Source organism: Lepidochelys kempii, chromosome 2 (genome assembly GCF_965140285.1).
Source record: "Lepidochelys kempii isolate rLepKem1 chromosome 2, rLepKem1.hap1, whole genome shotgun sequence".
NCBI lineage: Eukaryota > Metazoa > Chordata > Testudines > Cheloniidae > Lepidochelys > Lepidochelys kempii.
In genome coordinates this window covers 257,364,084-257,380,846 of record NC_136381.1, presented here as the reverse complement: position 1 = coordinate 257,380,846, position 16,763 = coordinate 257,364,084, and the positions used below count along the sequence as shown (strand labels likewise).

General features: G+C 42.3%; 1 protein-coding gene across 1 annotated transcript; it reads right to left on the bottom strand.

The window, feature by feature from the left end:
* Window positions 1-697: 697 nt before the first annotated feature.
* On the bottom strand, window positions 698-11,840 carry LOC140906183 (sodium channel protein type 5 subunit alpha). The gene is made up of 6 exons (XM_073329677.2): window positions 11,598-11,840; window positions 9,174-9,292; window positions 6,527-6,643; window positions 4,392-4,520; window positions 906-997; window positions 698-786 (listed from the first exon to the last, which is right to left on the bottom strand). Exons 1-6 carry the CDS (start codon window positions 11,838-11,840, stop codon window positions 698-700), a joined length of 789 nt encoding a protein of 262 aa, XP_073185778.2.
* Between the last annotated feature and the right edge of the window lie 4,923 nt (window positions 11,841-16,763).

The following is a 16,763-nucleotide window of genomic DNA, read 5'->3' as shown; positions in this document are numbered from 1 at the left end:
AGATTGCTTACTGACTTTTTACAGGAGTTCTGACCTGCATTCCTGCTCTGGTCCTGGCAAAAACAACACACAGACAAAGAGAACCCTTTGTTTCCCCCCTCTCCCACTTTGAAAGTATCTTGTCTCCTCATTGGTCATTTTGGTCAGGTGCCAGCGAGGTTGTCTTAGCTTCTTAACCCTTTACAGGTGAAAGGGTTTTTCCTCTGGCCAGGAGGGATTTAAAGGTGTTTACCCTTCCCTTTATATTTATGACACGCCCCCCAAATCACAAATAGGGTGAAACACTGGCTGTGATTTCTTCCTGGAGCTCTGGGAGAAAACAGAGTTAATAAGACACATGCACCTCTAAATATACTACCAAATATATAAAGACTAACAATATTTTCCACATCTCAAGGACGATTTTAACCAGTTGATTCTGGGAAACTTTCATGGGAGAGTGCATCAGCCACTTTGTTAGAAGCTCCTGATTACCAGCAAACACCTAATTGATTTGCCTGATTAAGGCATGAGTAAAAACTGAATAGGATTTGACCTAATAATAATAAATATTAATTATAAAGCAGAAGTCTGCTGAGTCATTAAGGACATTGCACAGTCAAAACAATGATCAACAAGAACAATTAGAACAGCCTTCTGTATAACAGATATTATAAAAATCAAGCAAAATGCTTAAAGACATGAACAATCAGAATAACTAAAATGGCAGATTGTTTCCAGTGCTTAAATTATTCTGACTGGGCCAACAATCCTGAGACACCACGACATCCACAAATTCAGTTGTTTCTGTAACACAAAGTCACTCAGATAAAAAAAAGACAAAAGACCTACAAAACCAATGAAATGGTTGGAGGAGAGAATCACTTGTAGTTGACAGAAAATATTCAAAAATCTGGGCTTCTTACCTGGGAGTATTGAAATAGTTTTTAAAGCTCTCAGAACCCTGAATGTACGAAGTACCGAAACATTGCCTAGATCACTAAACTCCCCTGCATATCTATAAAATCAAGACATGACAAAATATGCTATTAAATTGAATGAACAGTGGAAATATTTTATACAACTTTTCTTAATTTCTAACCTTCTGAGCATATAACATCTTGAGCATTAACAAACCCAATGTCAAGGGCTCATCCTGAGTATTATGTATCAAGGATCCATTTCTTGATTACTTCAATATTACTTCACATACTTATAAATTAGTGCTTGATTATGAATGCTTCCAACATCCCACAATACCATGAGCTTCTAAATTTAGCCAAAAACAGCAACACATTAATTATTACAAATATTTATTAAAAATATTTTGGCCAGAGGAAGGAGAAAATAATTACTTTTGATCAAATTCCCAAGTAATACTTCAAAGTTTGCCTCCTCCCTAGGCTACAATAAATCTATCAATTCCTCCTACATCACGGTTCCTCCCTGGAAAAAAAATCCATCAGTTCTCCTCACTATAAGAAAATGAATCAATTCCACCCTGTAATAGTCTCCTCTATTCCCAGAGTACAGATCAAACAGTCCAAGCCACAAAACAATCTGACCCCTCCACCTCTCTCTCTCTCTCTCACACACACACAGTCCCTAGTACCTCTCAGTTACTGCCTTTAGCTCTTTTTTCTCAGCCTTACCTGTTGCTACCTCTGTTTATCACCTCTCTCTCTGACACACACACACACACACACACGAGCGTGTTCACCTACTCGCCCACATACCTGTTGCTCTTTCAACCAAGTGGGAGGTAGAGTTGGAGACTTTAGAATGAGTCACTTCTTCACTGGCAGAGACTGCTAGAACAGTATAAAGAGGAAGCTCTCTCTAGCGAAGCTCTATGACTGTTACAGGCTGGACATGCAATAGGCATGCAATAGGCTGCTGTAGGGACAAGCCCTGAATGGCAGCTTAGACAGTAAGAGCCTGAAGAGAACAGTCGGAATCACTGGAGAAGGGAGACAGTGGGGAGCTAGTCAATCAGCAAGGTCCAGGAGGAGAGTTGGTATCCACCTCTGGACCAGAGAGGTTTACAGTTTGAGCCTGGGAAGGAAGCAGGAAGCTAAAGAGTGTGCTGACAGAGACATCCTGAAGAGAAAGTATCTAAGACATTAGCTCTCCATCGAGAAATAGCAGAAGAAGAGACTGAACTCCAGAGTGGATGTGGGGTAGAGCAGCAGAGTCTGGAATGCAAAAGGGGCTGATGACAAATTACTGATGAGAGACTGTCAAGGTTCCTCCCCTACTCTGAACTCAAGGGTACAGATGTGGGGACCTGCATGAAAAACCTCCTAAGCTTATCTTTACCAGCTTAGGTCAAAACTTCCCCAAGGTACAAAATATTCCACCTGTTGTCCTTGGATTGGCCGCTACCACCACCAAACAAATACTGGTTACTGGGGAAGAGCTGTTTGGATGCATCTTTCCCCCCTAAATACTTCCCAAAACCTTGCACCCCACTTCCTGGACAAGGTTTGATAAAAAGCCTCACCAATTTGCCTAGGTGACTACAGACCCAGACCCTTGGATCTTAAGAACAATGAACAATCCTCCCAACACTTGCACCCCCCCTTTCCTGGGAAATGTTGGATAAAAAGCCTCACCAATTTGCATAGGTGACCACAGACCCAAACCCTTGGATCTGAGAACAATGAAAAAGCATTCAGTTTCTTACAAGAAGACTTTTAATAAAAATAGAAGTAAATAGACTTGAAGAAATCCCCCCTGTAAAATCAGGATGGTAGATATCTTACAGGGTAATTAGATTCAAAAACATAGAGAACCCCTCTAGGCAAAACCTTAAGTTACAAAAAAGATACACAGACAGAAATAGTTATTCTATTCAGCACAGTTCTTTTCTCAGCCATTTAAAGAAATCATAATCTAACACATACCTAGCTAGATTACTTACTAAAAGTTCTAAGACTCCATTCCTGGTCTATCCCCGGCAGAAAACAGCATAAGACAGACCCACAGACCCTTTGTTTCTCTCCCTTCTCCCAGCTTTTGAAAGTATCTTGTCTCCTCATTGGTCATTTTGGTCAGGTGCCAGCGAGGTTACCTTTAGCTTCTTAACCCTTTACAGGTGAGAGAAGCTTTCCCCTGGCCAGGAGGGATTTCAAAGGGGTTTAGCCTTCCCTTTATATTTATGACAGAGACGGTGAGAAGGATCATCCCCTGAGGAGGAGGAAAACTGAAGCCTAGAATTCTTTATTTTAATTTATTCATTAATCACCATTAAAGTCCTTCCTTGAACAATGGGTTACTGAAGGTGAAGTCTGACTCAGGACTGAGTTACATAGCCAAAAGGGGAAACCGTGGCATGATCCACGGCCTTGGCTGGTGACCCTTCCCTTAGAATGGTTGTCAGTAGTGTCCTGGGAATTAGTAAAAGGGACCTATGGATTTAATGGAACTAAAAAAGTCCTGTGGCTGTCTCTGTGTGTGGTAGGAAGTTCCTCCTCTCATCTCTGGTGACTGGGCTGCAGTCAGTGTGTTGTCACTGGGAGCACAGTGAATGAGAAGCTGTCTGTGCAGACAGCTCAGAGGAACTCTGCAGGGAGTAGCTCTTGCCACTGTTGGTATGGAGTACACTTCATACTATCTACAGTGAAATAATTGGAAACACTATGGATGATAGTATTGTCTGTTCATTGCCTTATTGTGATAAAAGGAAACAAAGATATAAGGGACTGAAAGGCCCAGTTTCTTTGGAACTCTCATCACTCAGGCAAGTTGGGAGTAATCAAACCATGGAGTAATAAGTTCCGCCTCCCCCTTGTTACTTATACTTTAAAAGAAAGTGACAAAAATTTGACATCCCAAATTTGACAGCCCATAGGTCTTGAACTCCTGTGGATTGCAGACCTTCTTGACAAGCTTGTGTAAAAGGAGGAGCCTGTAATACAGTGGCTTAATTAATTTGGTTTTATTGCTTTCTAATTATAGAAAGTTCAAGCTCACACTGTTTTTGGTGATGCCGATCCCAGATTTAATCCACTGACTACCATGATGTCTGCATATATGTGGCACACAGATACTTCATGACAGTATAGATATTACATCTCACTTCCTGTCAGGTCAGACCCTTTTCCTATTTCACAGAAAAGGGGCTGCTGATGGCTACTTGATGGCATTGAATGTATCATATATGTTGCTATCTTTATCCTCTGTACAATCCCCTTAGCCTCTTTTTTGGGACTGGCATGCTGTTGATATCCAGTATATGATACAACAAAGAGAATACAAGAGCACTAGATACAGTTATCACTCCTTACAATGTTGTTGTGTCTTAAGGGGACAATACAAAACCTTAGTGAAAAGTTCTAGAGAAAATAAACACAAGCAAAAATAATTTTTACCCTTCATGATAGCTCTTTAAAATATATATGTTTACTTACGCCATAACAATGGCACTGAAATCCAACCAATTCCACGGATCTCGAAGGAAGGTGAATTCATTCAGACACAATCCTCTTGCCAATATTTTTATCAATACTTCAAAAGTGTAAATGGCCGTGAAAGTGTACCTGGGGAGTAAAGTGCCCAAGAAATGTGAGAACATTAGCAATTAATGGAGGAGGGTATGTGGCACATGCAGTTTACTCACTTCGAGCTGTCTCTTTGCCTAGTGCCCCCAAATGAAGTTAATGGAAAGGCTCCCATTGATTTCAGTGGATATTGGATCAGGACTTAACTCCTGCAGGCAACTTAAAATATTAGCTGCCAGCAGTCTGCATGTGGCTATCAACATCTGTGTCTGCAGTATACTTGCTTACATGTGACAATTTTTTGTTTGCTAAAATTTTAAAGTGACTCAGGTTGGGCATCCCTAATTTGAGCCACCCCAAATCACTGTCCACTTTTAAATTTTTTGACAATAATCCATCTCTTCACTGGTTCAAAATGTCAAAGTGGCTGCTCAGTGCATTGTATGTTGTTCACTTTGTGTATCTTGTAGCACTTTCTTTAAAGAATGTTGAAAAAAAGGTCACAGAAATACAGCTTTACAGGACTTTAATTTTAAAGGCAGCATTTTCTTTAAAATGGAAACTAGCAGTAAAAGCTCTGCTGGCTTTTCTGAGTGCACTTATCATTTCAGCAAGTTCGAGATCTCCTCAGAGAATTTTAAAGGCATTTGGTATTCAGGAAATATGTTCAGAAATTATTTGACTGCAATGTAGCCCTTTTTACTGAGGGTGGGGGTGGGAAAGGTGTTTGAATTACCATATCATCTATTACTTTGTCTAAATTCTGACCCCCCCCTTGCAGAGAAACTTCTTGATGTACACTGGTTTTCAAATGGGGATATATATTACAATCATACAGTTTTATTCAGATATTATAGTTAGCAAAGTGGATGACCAGGTAGACTGAAGTTATTAATTTAGATCAAGAGATCTGCATCATGCTGCACAAGGGCAGAACCCTGCACCCACAGGGAGATGTACTGACGTTAATGAGATTCATGCAGGCACACGGATCCAACCCCATAGAGCCAGGGCTGCCCAAATAGGGGCAAAGGGGGTAGTTTGACACAGGCCCTCTGTTTGAGAGAGTACCCAAACTGACTGGTGCTGCAAACTTGAGTGAGTGGCATTCTGACTCTGCATGCCAGGTTGCAATGCCCAGAGGGAGCAGAGACACTGCTGCAGGGTGAGTGCAGGGCAGGCTCACGCTCCAACCCTCCGTTTCCTACAGCCTCACCTCAGTGGAATTTGTTTGGAAGGATGCGGGGGCTCAGTTTCAGATTTTATCCCAGGCCCCTGAAAACATGCATTCCTGCGCAGAGCTCATTGGAGTACTCAGTATTGCCAACACAGCGTGTTTGAAAATCATGAGTCAGGTCCCAACAAGTCATGTGAGTGTCTTAAAACAAATGTTTAAAGTAATAGGTTTTTTGTGGTTTTTTTGCTGTGGATGTTGGGGTTGTTAGGGTTCATGTTTTCAAACTTTGACACTGGGAGGGATAGAAGTTTACACTTTTTTTTTTTAAATGAAGTTTGAGATTCTCAGGTTTTCACATGACATCAGGAGTTGAAGCTTTAAGAAAAAACATTAAATATTTTGATATTTGTGATAAAATTGCGAGATCTGGCCAATGCTGAAGAAAAGGCCCCTTATTAACAAAGTTCCACAGGCAAGAAGCATCTGACAGACCATTTTATTAAAGCAAATTGTGTACAAATCAACATTACAGAAATGAATTCAGTAAGGATTTCAAGACCTTATCCTTTCTCTTAGTCAACAATGACATTGATTGGAGACTTGCCTCAGTAAAAAAATGTGTAAAAATTAAGGGAGGACTTTAGGATTTAGAACAATTAAATGTGGACAAAAGATAATGAAAATAACTTAGCACTTTTTTGGCACTAAATGGCTGATTCTGTTTTCATTCACCCCACTGAAAATCCAAAGCGACTCCAAAGACTTACTCTGGATTTATAATACAGCAAATGAAAGCAGAATATGGCCCGATAAATAATTAATTAGAACTAGAGAATTAGGAAAAATAAATTCCTACAGAAATACTTACTCGACATACTTGTTCCATGGAGGAGGTGCGGATGACTTAGACTTCCTAGGAGTCTCAAATATAGCCATGAAGACACAATTGATTAAAATAGTGCACATAATAAAAATAGTGAACAATGTAAGTAACAGGAGTTAAGGTAAAGAACATTACAGTGTAATCGAAACACTCCACAAATACAAAAAATGTTTAAGCCATTGTAGAATTAAAATCTGGTTTCAAAATTTTGGACATAATTAACAATTCTATTTGTATGTTATTCATATTGACGTCAGACCACAATGAACCCAAGCAACTAAATTGGGACTCCATTGCAATAGGCATTATATGTAAAACTTAATAAGAGACCGTCCCTACCCCAAAAGAACTCAGTCTAAATAAATAAGAACAACGAAGAGTGGGACAAGAGATCTGTTTTTATCCTCCTCTTACATACAAAAGCCCAGATCCACAATGCTATTAAGGCTTCAGTGGAAATTAGGAGCCTAAACAGCTTTTCGTCTCTGTGCCTAAGTGACTTGTCCAGGGTGACAAAGATAGTTGATAGGTGGGTATTGAACCCAGATGTCAATGTCCCACTTCAACGCTTGAGCCACAAAATCATTGTTTCTCACCCAAGAATAGTTTGTTCAAGAAGATATGTGGGAAATGTCACTGCTTGGCACTACTCTTCTTCTACCCTTTTTCTTCCTTTTTACAATTTGTTACACTCATTCGTGGAGTCTTGTCTTAAAATTATATTATAAACTCTTGAGGGCAGAAACTGTGACTTTGTGTTTCTACTACATCTAGCTGGGGCCCTTGGGCAATACTGCTGTACAAGTAATGGAAATAACAATGAATTCCTCATGAAACTCTGAGGTAGGTATTGTATTATGCCCTTTTTACAGATGAAGAAACGAAGATTAAGTAACTTGTCCGAGGTAACAAAGAAAAAGCCAGGTACAAAATGCAGAGGACTGCTTCTGATAACACTGACACTGATTTTAACACTAGAGTAACTATGGGCTTGACCATGATGATAGTGCAAACCCGGGATCTGCAACAACGCTGAGCACTACTCAGTGACCCTGTTGGTGTGGATCCCCACTTGGAACTGAGAGAGTTAGGCACATAGAGTTATCACATAGCTGATGTGATCCACGTACACCCAATATGGAGGAGTGTGCAGGGGGCAGATGGGGCATGGTGCTATGCACCATGCACATATGCACTTCATAGAATCATAAAATATTAGGGTTGGAAGAGACCTAAGGAGGTCATCTAGTCCAACCTCCTGCTCAAAGCAGGACCAACACCAACTAAATCATCCCAGCCAGGACTATGTCAAGCTGAGCCTTAGAAACCTCTAAGGATGGAGATTCCACCACCTCCCTAAATAACCCGTTCCAGTGCTTCACCACCCTCCTAGTGAAATAGTGTTTCCTAATATCCAACCTAGACCTCCCCCACTGTAACTTGAGACCACTGCTTCTTGTTCTGTCATCTGCCACCACTGAGAACAGCCTAGCTCCATCCTCTTTGGAACCCCCCTTTAAGTAGTTGAAGGCTGCTATCAAATCCCCCTTTTCTCTTCTGCAGATTAAATAACCCTAGTTCCTTCAGCCTCTCCTTGTAAGTCATGTGCCCCAGCCCCCTAATCATTTTTGATGCCCTCTGCTGGACTCTTTCCCATTTGTCCACCTCCCTTCTGTAGTGGGGTAACCAAAACTGGATACAATACTCCTGGTGTGGCCTCACCAGTGCTGAATAGAGGGGAAATAATCACTTCCCTTGATCTGCTGGCAATGCTCCTACTAATACAGCCCAATATGCTGTTGGCCTTCTTGGCAACAAGGGCACACTGCTGACCCATATCCAGGAAGCAGTGGGGGTGTATAAAAGATTCCCTCCCTCCCATACCTCCAATATTCTGTTACTCCTACTTGCTGCACTTGTAGGAGCCAACCTCACAGACAGGGACCTCAAGAGACCCATCAGCTGCACCATGGACCTGAACACAGGCAGACCTGCTGGAGAAGGGGATGTCTGAACTAGGCTCGCCAGCCTATGTGACCCCCAACTCAGCATGCTAGAGAGGTGATCCTCAACAGAATCACCCTCTCTGCACTGTTGCTGAGCCATGTGCACCACCTCTTCTCTGAGGCCTGTTTACTGCAGCAAGAGTGAGCTTAAGATCACATGCAGCTCTGCAAGATATGCAGGACACCCTTGCAGGGCTCTGCATGACTGGTAGTACTTAGATCTCCACAGTGGCTGGATCAAGCCCTTGGGTCTGATTCACCACTGTGATACTCCAGTTTTACTTCAGCATAACTTTGCCATGTAAAACTGGTGAAACACCACAGTGAACCAAGCCCATTCACTTTAAGGGCATTAATCACAGGTATAAGTGAGATCAGAATTAGGCCCTCTATTACTTGGTTTCCATCCTTCCTCCCTGTAGGTCAATCCCTGTACACTTCCTGTTTCATATACTAGTAACAGTCGTTTCTAAAATAATTCACAATTATCTGAAACAGGTGCACTATTGCTTTTAGAAACAGGCTAGATCCAGGATATGTTCTAAATATGACACAGTATTACACCCATATTATCTCATACCCATTATAAAAAAAACTAGAATAAATGAAACCACCTGAAAGGATATGAATGTACCAAAATTTTAATTACTGCTCTTCTGATCGGCTGAAAAGGGCTAAGTATACACAAGGCACGTGTGGCAGTAAATCGGAAAATTGTTTTCCTTTTGTTCAGTACCATAAATGTCTTTAAGAAAAAAACAGAGATAATCTTAATTAATGAAACTTCTCCAGAAAGTGAACTGTGGACATTGAAGGGTTGTATTGCTGGCAGAATTGCAATTAATTTGGGGGAAAGATTGATGGTTGACTTGCTTTTTGTTTGTCTATATTGAAAGATTCCTTGTAATTCTTGTTTGTTACCTTTTTTGATTCATTATATATTTGAACCACACATTTTTAAAGTTTCAGTAAACAATACTGTGTACTCTGGAGAACACGATTCATGTCCCTTTTTAAAGGATCAGGGCCTTTATTTGCTGAAGTACTGACTCAGCATTCACTAATATTGACCAGAGCTGGTCAGGAATTTTTCAACAAAACAATTTTTCATTGAAAAATGTGGATTTGTCAAACCTGAAACTTTTCCCATGCAAAGAGTTGTTTCAACAAAACTTTAATTTGGAAAGTGTCTCAGGTCCAGGGTGGAATTTCCCCCTCCTCCTCTCTAGCTTTGAGTAGAATGTCCTAACAATGCATCTACAGTCAGCCTGCCTCCCTTGCTTACTCACTCCTGATGGAGCTGTTCCACTTTGTAGAAATAATTAAATAGTATCTGGGCTAAAGGTAGACTGACTTTATTGCCCAGTGGTCATGGCACCCATCTGGAATGCATGAGACATGGACACAAGTCTCGGTGCCAATGATATTTAATTATTTAAACAAAGAGAATTAGAGCAAGCCATCCTAGTATAGCCAATAGTCTGGGGGTTAGGGAACGCACCCTAGCCAATAGCCTGGGGTCTGAGAGAGCTGGGTTCATGTTTTAAAAGCTAAAATATATTCTAGAAATCATTTTGTACTTGGAAGAACTGGTGGTTTTGAAAAAAAAATGTATACTTAGGGGCAGTATTTCCTTATTAAAATGTGTAACATAGGAAAACAGACTGTATTAAGTGGTTCTGATTATTAACAGCCTATAGAGAGAGAAGCTGCATGTAATGGAGTGGCTTTGATTCAGCCCACATATAGGTCTAATAAGCTTGAAGATACTTTCAATCCAATAACTCTGTTTTCACTCATCATGCAGCAATAGATTTTTATATTCTCTGTCCTATGTTATATTCAGTGTGGGTGACATTCATCCTTGTGTAGAGGGGTAACATATACCTCCTAAATCCCACTTAAACGCTATTTGGAGGGCTTAAGCAGGATGTAAATCAGGGGTGGCCACATCCGGCCCATCAGACCTTTTAATCCGGCCCTCAGTTCCAGCCAGGGAGTGGGGTCGAGAGTTTGCCCTGCTCCACATCGCTCCCAGGAAGCAGCCTGCCTGACTACCCTCTGGCTCCTACATAGTATGCAGAGGCGCAGCCAGGCAGCTCTGCGCACTGCCCCATCGACAAGCACCGCCCTCCACAGCTCCCATTGGCCAGGAATGGCACCTGCGGACAGGGCAGTGTGCAGAGCCACCTGGCTGTGCCTCCGCATAGAAGCCAGAGGGGGGACATGCTTCCAGGAGCTGCTTGAAGTAAGTGTCGCCCGGAGCCTGCACCCCTGAGTCCCCCCCACCCCGAATCCCCTGACACAGCCCTGATCCCCCTCCCACCCTCTGAACCCCTTGGTCCCAGCCCAGAGCACCCTCCTGCACCCCAAATCGCTCATCCCCGGCCCCACCCCAGAACTCACACCCCTAGCTGGAGCCCTTACACACACCCCTGTACGCCAAACCCCTGCCCCAGCCCTGATCGCCCCTTCCACTCTCTGAACCCCTCGGTTCCAGCCTGGAACACCCTCCTGCACCCCAAACCCCTCATCCCCCTGCCCCCACCCCCAGCCAGAGCCCGCATGCTCCCCCACACCCCAACACTCCACCCCAGCCCGGAGCCCCCTCCCGCACCCTCAAATCCTTGTTTCTGGCTCCATCCCAGAGCCCGCATCCCCAGCCGGAACCCTCATCCCCTCCTGCACCCCTGCCCCCAATTTTGTGAGCATTCATGGCCCGCCATACAATTTCCATATCCCGATATGGCCCTCGGGCTAAAAAGTTTGCCAACCCCTGATGTAAATGGTGCACATGCCTCATGCTGATGAATTTCACTCTCTATGATTAGTAGAGTTTAAAACTAAGGTTTTATTACATGATCACTTAGTGATCAAAGTATGATGTCTTTTTTTATTATAACTTGATTGAATACAAGTGTCTTAATATAATCATTCAAAGAAAGCACTGCCAAATTTATCTCTCTGACTCCTAAACCAGAAAAAGCTCCCTACTGACAAATGATCAAGGAGGGATGAAATCAGATCCCTCGGCATAAGCTGTCTCTAACCTTGTGATCATTGTAATAAGGGTCAAGATCCTCCAGTGGTTTCCCAACAAGCTCCTGAGGAGGATTGCCATAGAGAGTAGGCAGCTTTTGGAAAACCTGCAAGTCAAGTTGGGGACGAGGTTTCTCTTTAGGTTGGTGGTCTTCGAAATTCTTGTAGGCAGCAATCCGCTTCTCAATAGCAGCCAGAGATTCACGCGTGAACTGGCGGAAGTGGTTAGAACACAGTAGTGAAAAGTCAGCCATCTTTTCATCCTTTTCCTCCTGTAGTAGATTTTACTCCTAGTAGTGGAAATAACTAAAAAGAAGTATCAAGATAAGTGACTACCAAAAAAGTAAGCTATCAAAGACAAACCATCTCATTTAGCTTTCCAATTGTTTTATAAGTGTTCCCCGTTTTGTAGCAGTCAGCCTTAGAGAAAAATTGGGGGGAAATTGCACTATATTCCTAATTGATAAGCTACAGGGTTTTATTTTTAGATTACATGTAACTGGTAGGATTTATGTATATATTATAGATGAAATGGAGTTGTGGGTGATCAGACTAATTTTCCAGAGATCTAGGAATGATCAACCACATCTATGAGCTCCTCCTAATATATTTTTCTTCCTTTAAACTTTCAACATACCCTACAGGCCTTGCATCTCAGCCACAGTCCATCCACTCAAGGAGGACTAAACATTATTTTTCTTGAAATCTGTCAGTTACGTTCTCTAGAATCTTTACTGATACGTGCTGCAAAGAGCTCCCTGCTAGGATTAAAGGCATAGCCTCCATGGTACTTGTAACTCTTACAACCTTGAGAAGTAACAGAAAGGGAAAAGAAAGGAAGTCTTATACATCTAACTTAAAAGTACCTGGATACTTTAAAAATGTAAAATACATTACACCTAGAATTATCCAGTGATCTTAACATGGAAACAAAGTAACCAAATTGAACAGCATTATTTACTGTTCACACTTACTCATTAGTAGACCTATACATTTTGTGCAGTGTACTTAACTAGCTAAGCACATGCCACATCAATAGCTAAAGTACATATTACAAAACAATTGAGGAAAACACACTGTTCAAGAACACCCACAACTCCACAAAAATAGACACCCTCTCCACTCTGCTCAGACCCACAAAGAAACCCTGGATGAATATTTAGGCTTTGCAAGATGCCCTGAAGAGATGCAGCATAACAGTACACAGGAAATGAATAATTTTCTTCCAAGTGCTATAGCTATGGGGGTTACCAATAATAACAACATCTACCAACAGTTAAGAAAGCATTTGAAACAATGCAGCATCTCCGATATCACTGTGTGGTAACTAGAGCAAGACCAATTATCCAAAAATAACCAAAAAAAACCCCAAATGCCCCCTCCCAGATAAAATAACTTGTCTTTTTTTTACAAAAGTCAAAGTTCCTATGTAAGAAAATCCATTTTAATCATTGCAAATACTAGAAAGCTAATAGGTTTATTTTCCAGCAGCAATGACCAGATAGGAATATGATGTTACAAACTAAAGAGCACACTCTATTACAATTACAATAACATTTTCAGTGTTGTCAAACAATGATTGCATTTTTTCATGCCATTTTCTAGTTATTACCCACCACCACCAAAAGTCAGTCTCTCCAACGAAGGGACAGCCAAGCAGTCCCACGTTTATGGTATGGAGAACTAAGTCACAGCTTGCTGGGTCCCACTACCTCACACTGAACTTTGTGACAAATGCTATATGGAAATTTTTCACAAGTACTTATCCTGGAGTTGATTACAACCTGTAGGGTGATATTAATGTTCTGATACAGGATCATAAAGCTGCTGGACAATGGTGTGAAGAACTGCTACTGCCAGATAACCCTCGGTTTTAGCCTTGGTCTACACTGTACAGAATGTCTCCAAAAACCACATGGCTTTCTTTTATTTACAACAAACCATTTTGTAAATTATCCTATTTGTTTGTTTCTTTAAAGCCATTGTTTCCTTTTCCCATATAGCCTCTTGATGGTACCTGTGTTTGAGAGGTGAAAATGCACAAGACCCACTCTGTGTATCCTGACAGGTTTCAGAGTAGCAGTCGTGTTAGTCTATATTCGCAAAAAGAAAAGGAGTACTTTTGGCACCTTAGAGACTAACCAGTATTTGAGCATAAGCTTTTGTGAGCTACACCTCACTTCATCGGATGCATTCCGATGAAGTGAGCTGTAGCTCACGAAAGCTTATGCTCAAATAAATTGGTTAGTCTCTAAGGTGCCACAAGTACTCCTTTTCTTTCTGTGTATTCTGTTTTCCTATATTTATTGGACAAAGTTCAGTCCTAGTGTAAGCAGATCCAACTCCTACTGAAGTTAATAGGAACTTAGGTCCACTTATGCCAATGGTGAATTCAGCCCATATTCCTAACCTGCATATTTGTTAATTCTACATTCTTTTCTTGTTTCTTTTTCTCCATTAAGTCTACCAAAAAGAGTAGCAAATCTGCTTTCTTGTAAAGGAGATAACAGGTTCCTTTCTTGAAGCTCTATTGCCTGGCAGTTCCCTCTTGCTGTCCCTTCCCTCCAATCTGATTCCATTTCCCCCAGATGGATGGACAGCAAAGGTCTGGCATTCTATGAACTAACAGTCAGAGCCCAACTGCCAAACTGCAGTTGCCATGGAACCAGTTGATACCAGTGTTCTATCTCCGTCTCCTGTAAAACTGTTATACAAAGCAAAAATGTAAAGGCAACCTAAGCTGTCAGCACAGAGTAGGGACTGCTGAGGGAAAAGAGGGTATATTCAGCTTTTCTACCTATGTCCAGCTGTGTTTGCAACATCAATTTTGGCTTTCCAGGCACTTAAAAAACAAAAAGAAAAAGAAAACAAACACTACAAGAGATAAAGATAAACCAGAAAGCATAGTAAAACTAGTTAAAACATATGTAACACAAAATATTATATGTACACCCCCTTTGTCAATACTGGTTATGTAAAACTAAAGACATTTTGAGGTATTGTTCTTATAAAAGCTAAAATTGAAAGCTCTTAATTCACTGTGCCTCTGAGGCAGGAACCAATAGCACACAATGCACATATTGTTATGGGTTTTTGCTCACATAACCTAATTAAGCAGAGTCAACAAGCAAGATAAAAGTAATGCAATCTTCTATCCACAGAGGGTAACATTTTCAAAAGTGCCTAAGTGATTGCAGAGCCTAATTTCCATTTTCAGAAGTGAAGTGGGAAGAGCATCTGTACTAGTCCATGCTATAGCATTCTGCCTCACAGCAATATGGGAATAATTAGAGAGCTGTCAATCAGAAAACAGTAAAACACATCTTACTCCAATGAGCAGTAGTAATAGTTCACTGCTGGCAATATTGTTATACAGCTCTGTGGCCGAGGTAGATGTAGGTTGCTTGAGCTCTGAAGCTCAAATATAAATAATGTGGCCATAATCCTATTATTATAGTTGGAGATTTTAGCAAAACTAGACCCAGTTCTTCATAAATCATCTCCATCTCTGCATAGAAACAATAACACTTCATACATACATGGCTGTGTAGCTGCATGGCCATCCCTCCTTGTCAGTCTCTGAGGGAGGCCATGCCCACTCGCTGTCATGTGCCTGCAAAGGTGAGCTCGAAAGGAGGAATTAGCTACACCTAATGTTCCAACCTCTGGCCAGGCAGAATAGTACACCAGCCAATAGTTAGTAGGCTCTGACCTGTAATCAGGGCAGAGCGACTCAGCAGTCTGTGAACCCCAGGCTCAGTCAAGGGTCCGGCACCCAGCAAGCTGCGTCGGGCACCGGCCGGGGTCCGGCACCCAGCAAACAAACTAGGGGCTCAGTCAGGTATGAACGCCACCCCAGTCTGTCGTCCTGGCTCTGGTGTGTGACAGACAAACGCAGGCCTCTTAGCCTATGGAGGGGGAGTAATGCCACCCCAGGGGTGGGATGGAAGTGGGGGACAAGGGCCCATCAACTCCTCCACGTCCCAGCCCAGGGCCCTTACAGAGGCAGAGTGATCTGCCGCTGGGTCAGTGGGGATCCGCCCGCAACACGCTGACCTGGTCTCAGGCCACTTTCCAACCAGACGGTTCCCTGGGCTGCTTCCCATTCCCTCTCAGGTGTACCTGCATCCGTCATCTCGGGGAGCTCTGGCCAGTCTGCAGGAAGCAGCCCCAGGAGCTCCTTGGCGTCTTGGTCAGGCGGGAGCCAGGGGAGATCTGGCTAGTCCTCAGGCGGTGAGCCCCAGCAGCACCTCAGCACCTTGGTTGGCCAGCACTCCTGGGAACTCGAGCCAGTTCGCAGGAGGCAGCCCTGGCAGCTCCTCTGTGGGCTCCTGCAGCAGGCGGGATGCGTCTGCCTCCTGTGGTGATGCTAGCCCAACTGAACTACAGGGCCCGACTTTTGTACTTCCCCTTCCCGTCCTGTCCTTCCAGTGAGGCAGATGTGACTTTCCTGTTTCGGCCCAGCAGGGGGCATGTTGCATTCCCACTTGTCAGTTTCTGAGAGAGGCCACGCCCCCTCACTACAGGCTGATTTAGGCTTCTGAAATGTGTGGAGATTGGGAAATCCTACAGCCAGAGACAAGATTTTTTTTTCCCTGAAGCTCATTCAACAAATTCAAGACTGGATTATTTCTTAATAGCACAAGGACTTGACAAATTCTGTCACTGATTGTGGCATTGGTACTATTACTATATCTCACGAGGCTCCCGTATATATGTCTTTTAGGCTCCCAGGCAGGGTATGAACACCCAACTATGCAGTGGATATAGATGAACATGATTTGCTGGGGAAGATTCAACATGGCTTCTGTAAAGGGAAATCATGGAAGGTTCTATCATGGATCAATAACTGATTAAAAGATAGGAAACAAAGGGTAGAAATAAATGGTCCGTTGTCATAATGGAGAGAAGTAAATAGTGGTGTCCCCTAATGGTCTGTACTGGGATTAGTGCTGTGCAATATATTCATAAATTATCTGGAAAAGGGGGTAAACAGTGAGTTGGCAAAATTTTCAGGTGATACAAAATTACTCAAGATAGTTAAATTCAAAGCAGACTACAAAGAGTTACAAAGGGATCTCCCAAAACGGTGACCCAGCAACAAAATGGCAGGTGAAATTCAATGTTGATAAATGCAGAGTAATGCACATTGGAAAACATAATCCCAACTATTCATA

Coding starts and splice junctions, on each gene's coding strand:
- LOC140906183 (XM_073329677.2), bottom strand. CDS start 11,840: ATGGCTGACTTTTCACTACTGTGTTCTAACCACTTCCGCCAGTTCACG. Junction 9,293..11,597: donor CTTATTACAATGATCACAAG/GTTAGAGACAGC, acceptor TTTTTCTTAAAG/ACATTTATGGTACTGAACAA. Junction 998..4,391: donor TTCAGTGCCATTGTTATGGC/GTAAGTAAACAT, acceptor TTGATTTTATAG/ATATGCAGGGGAGTTTAGTG.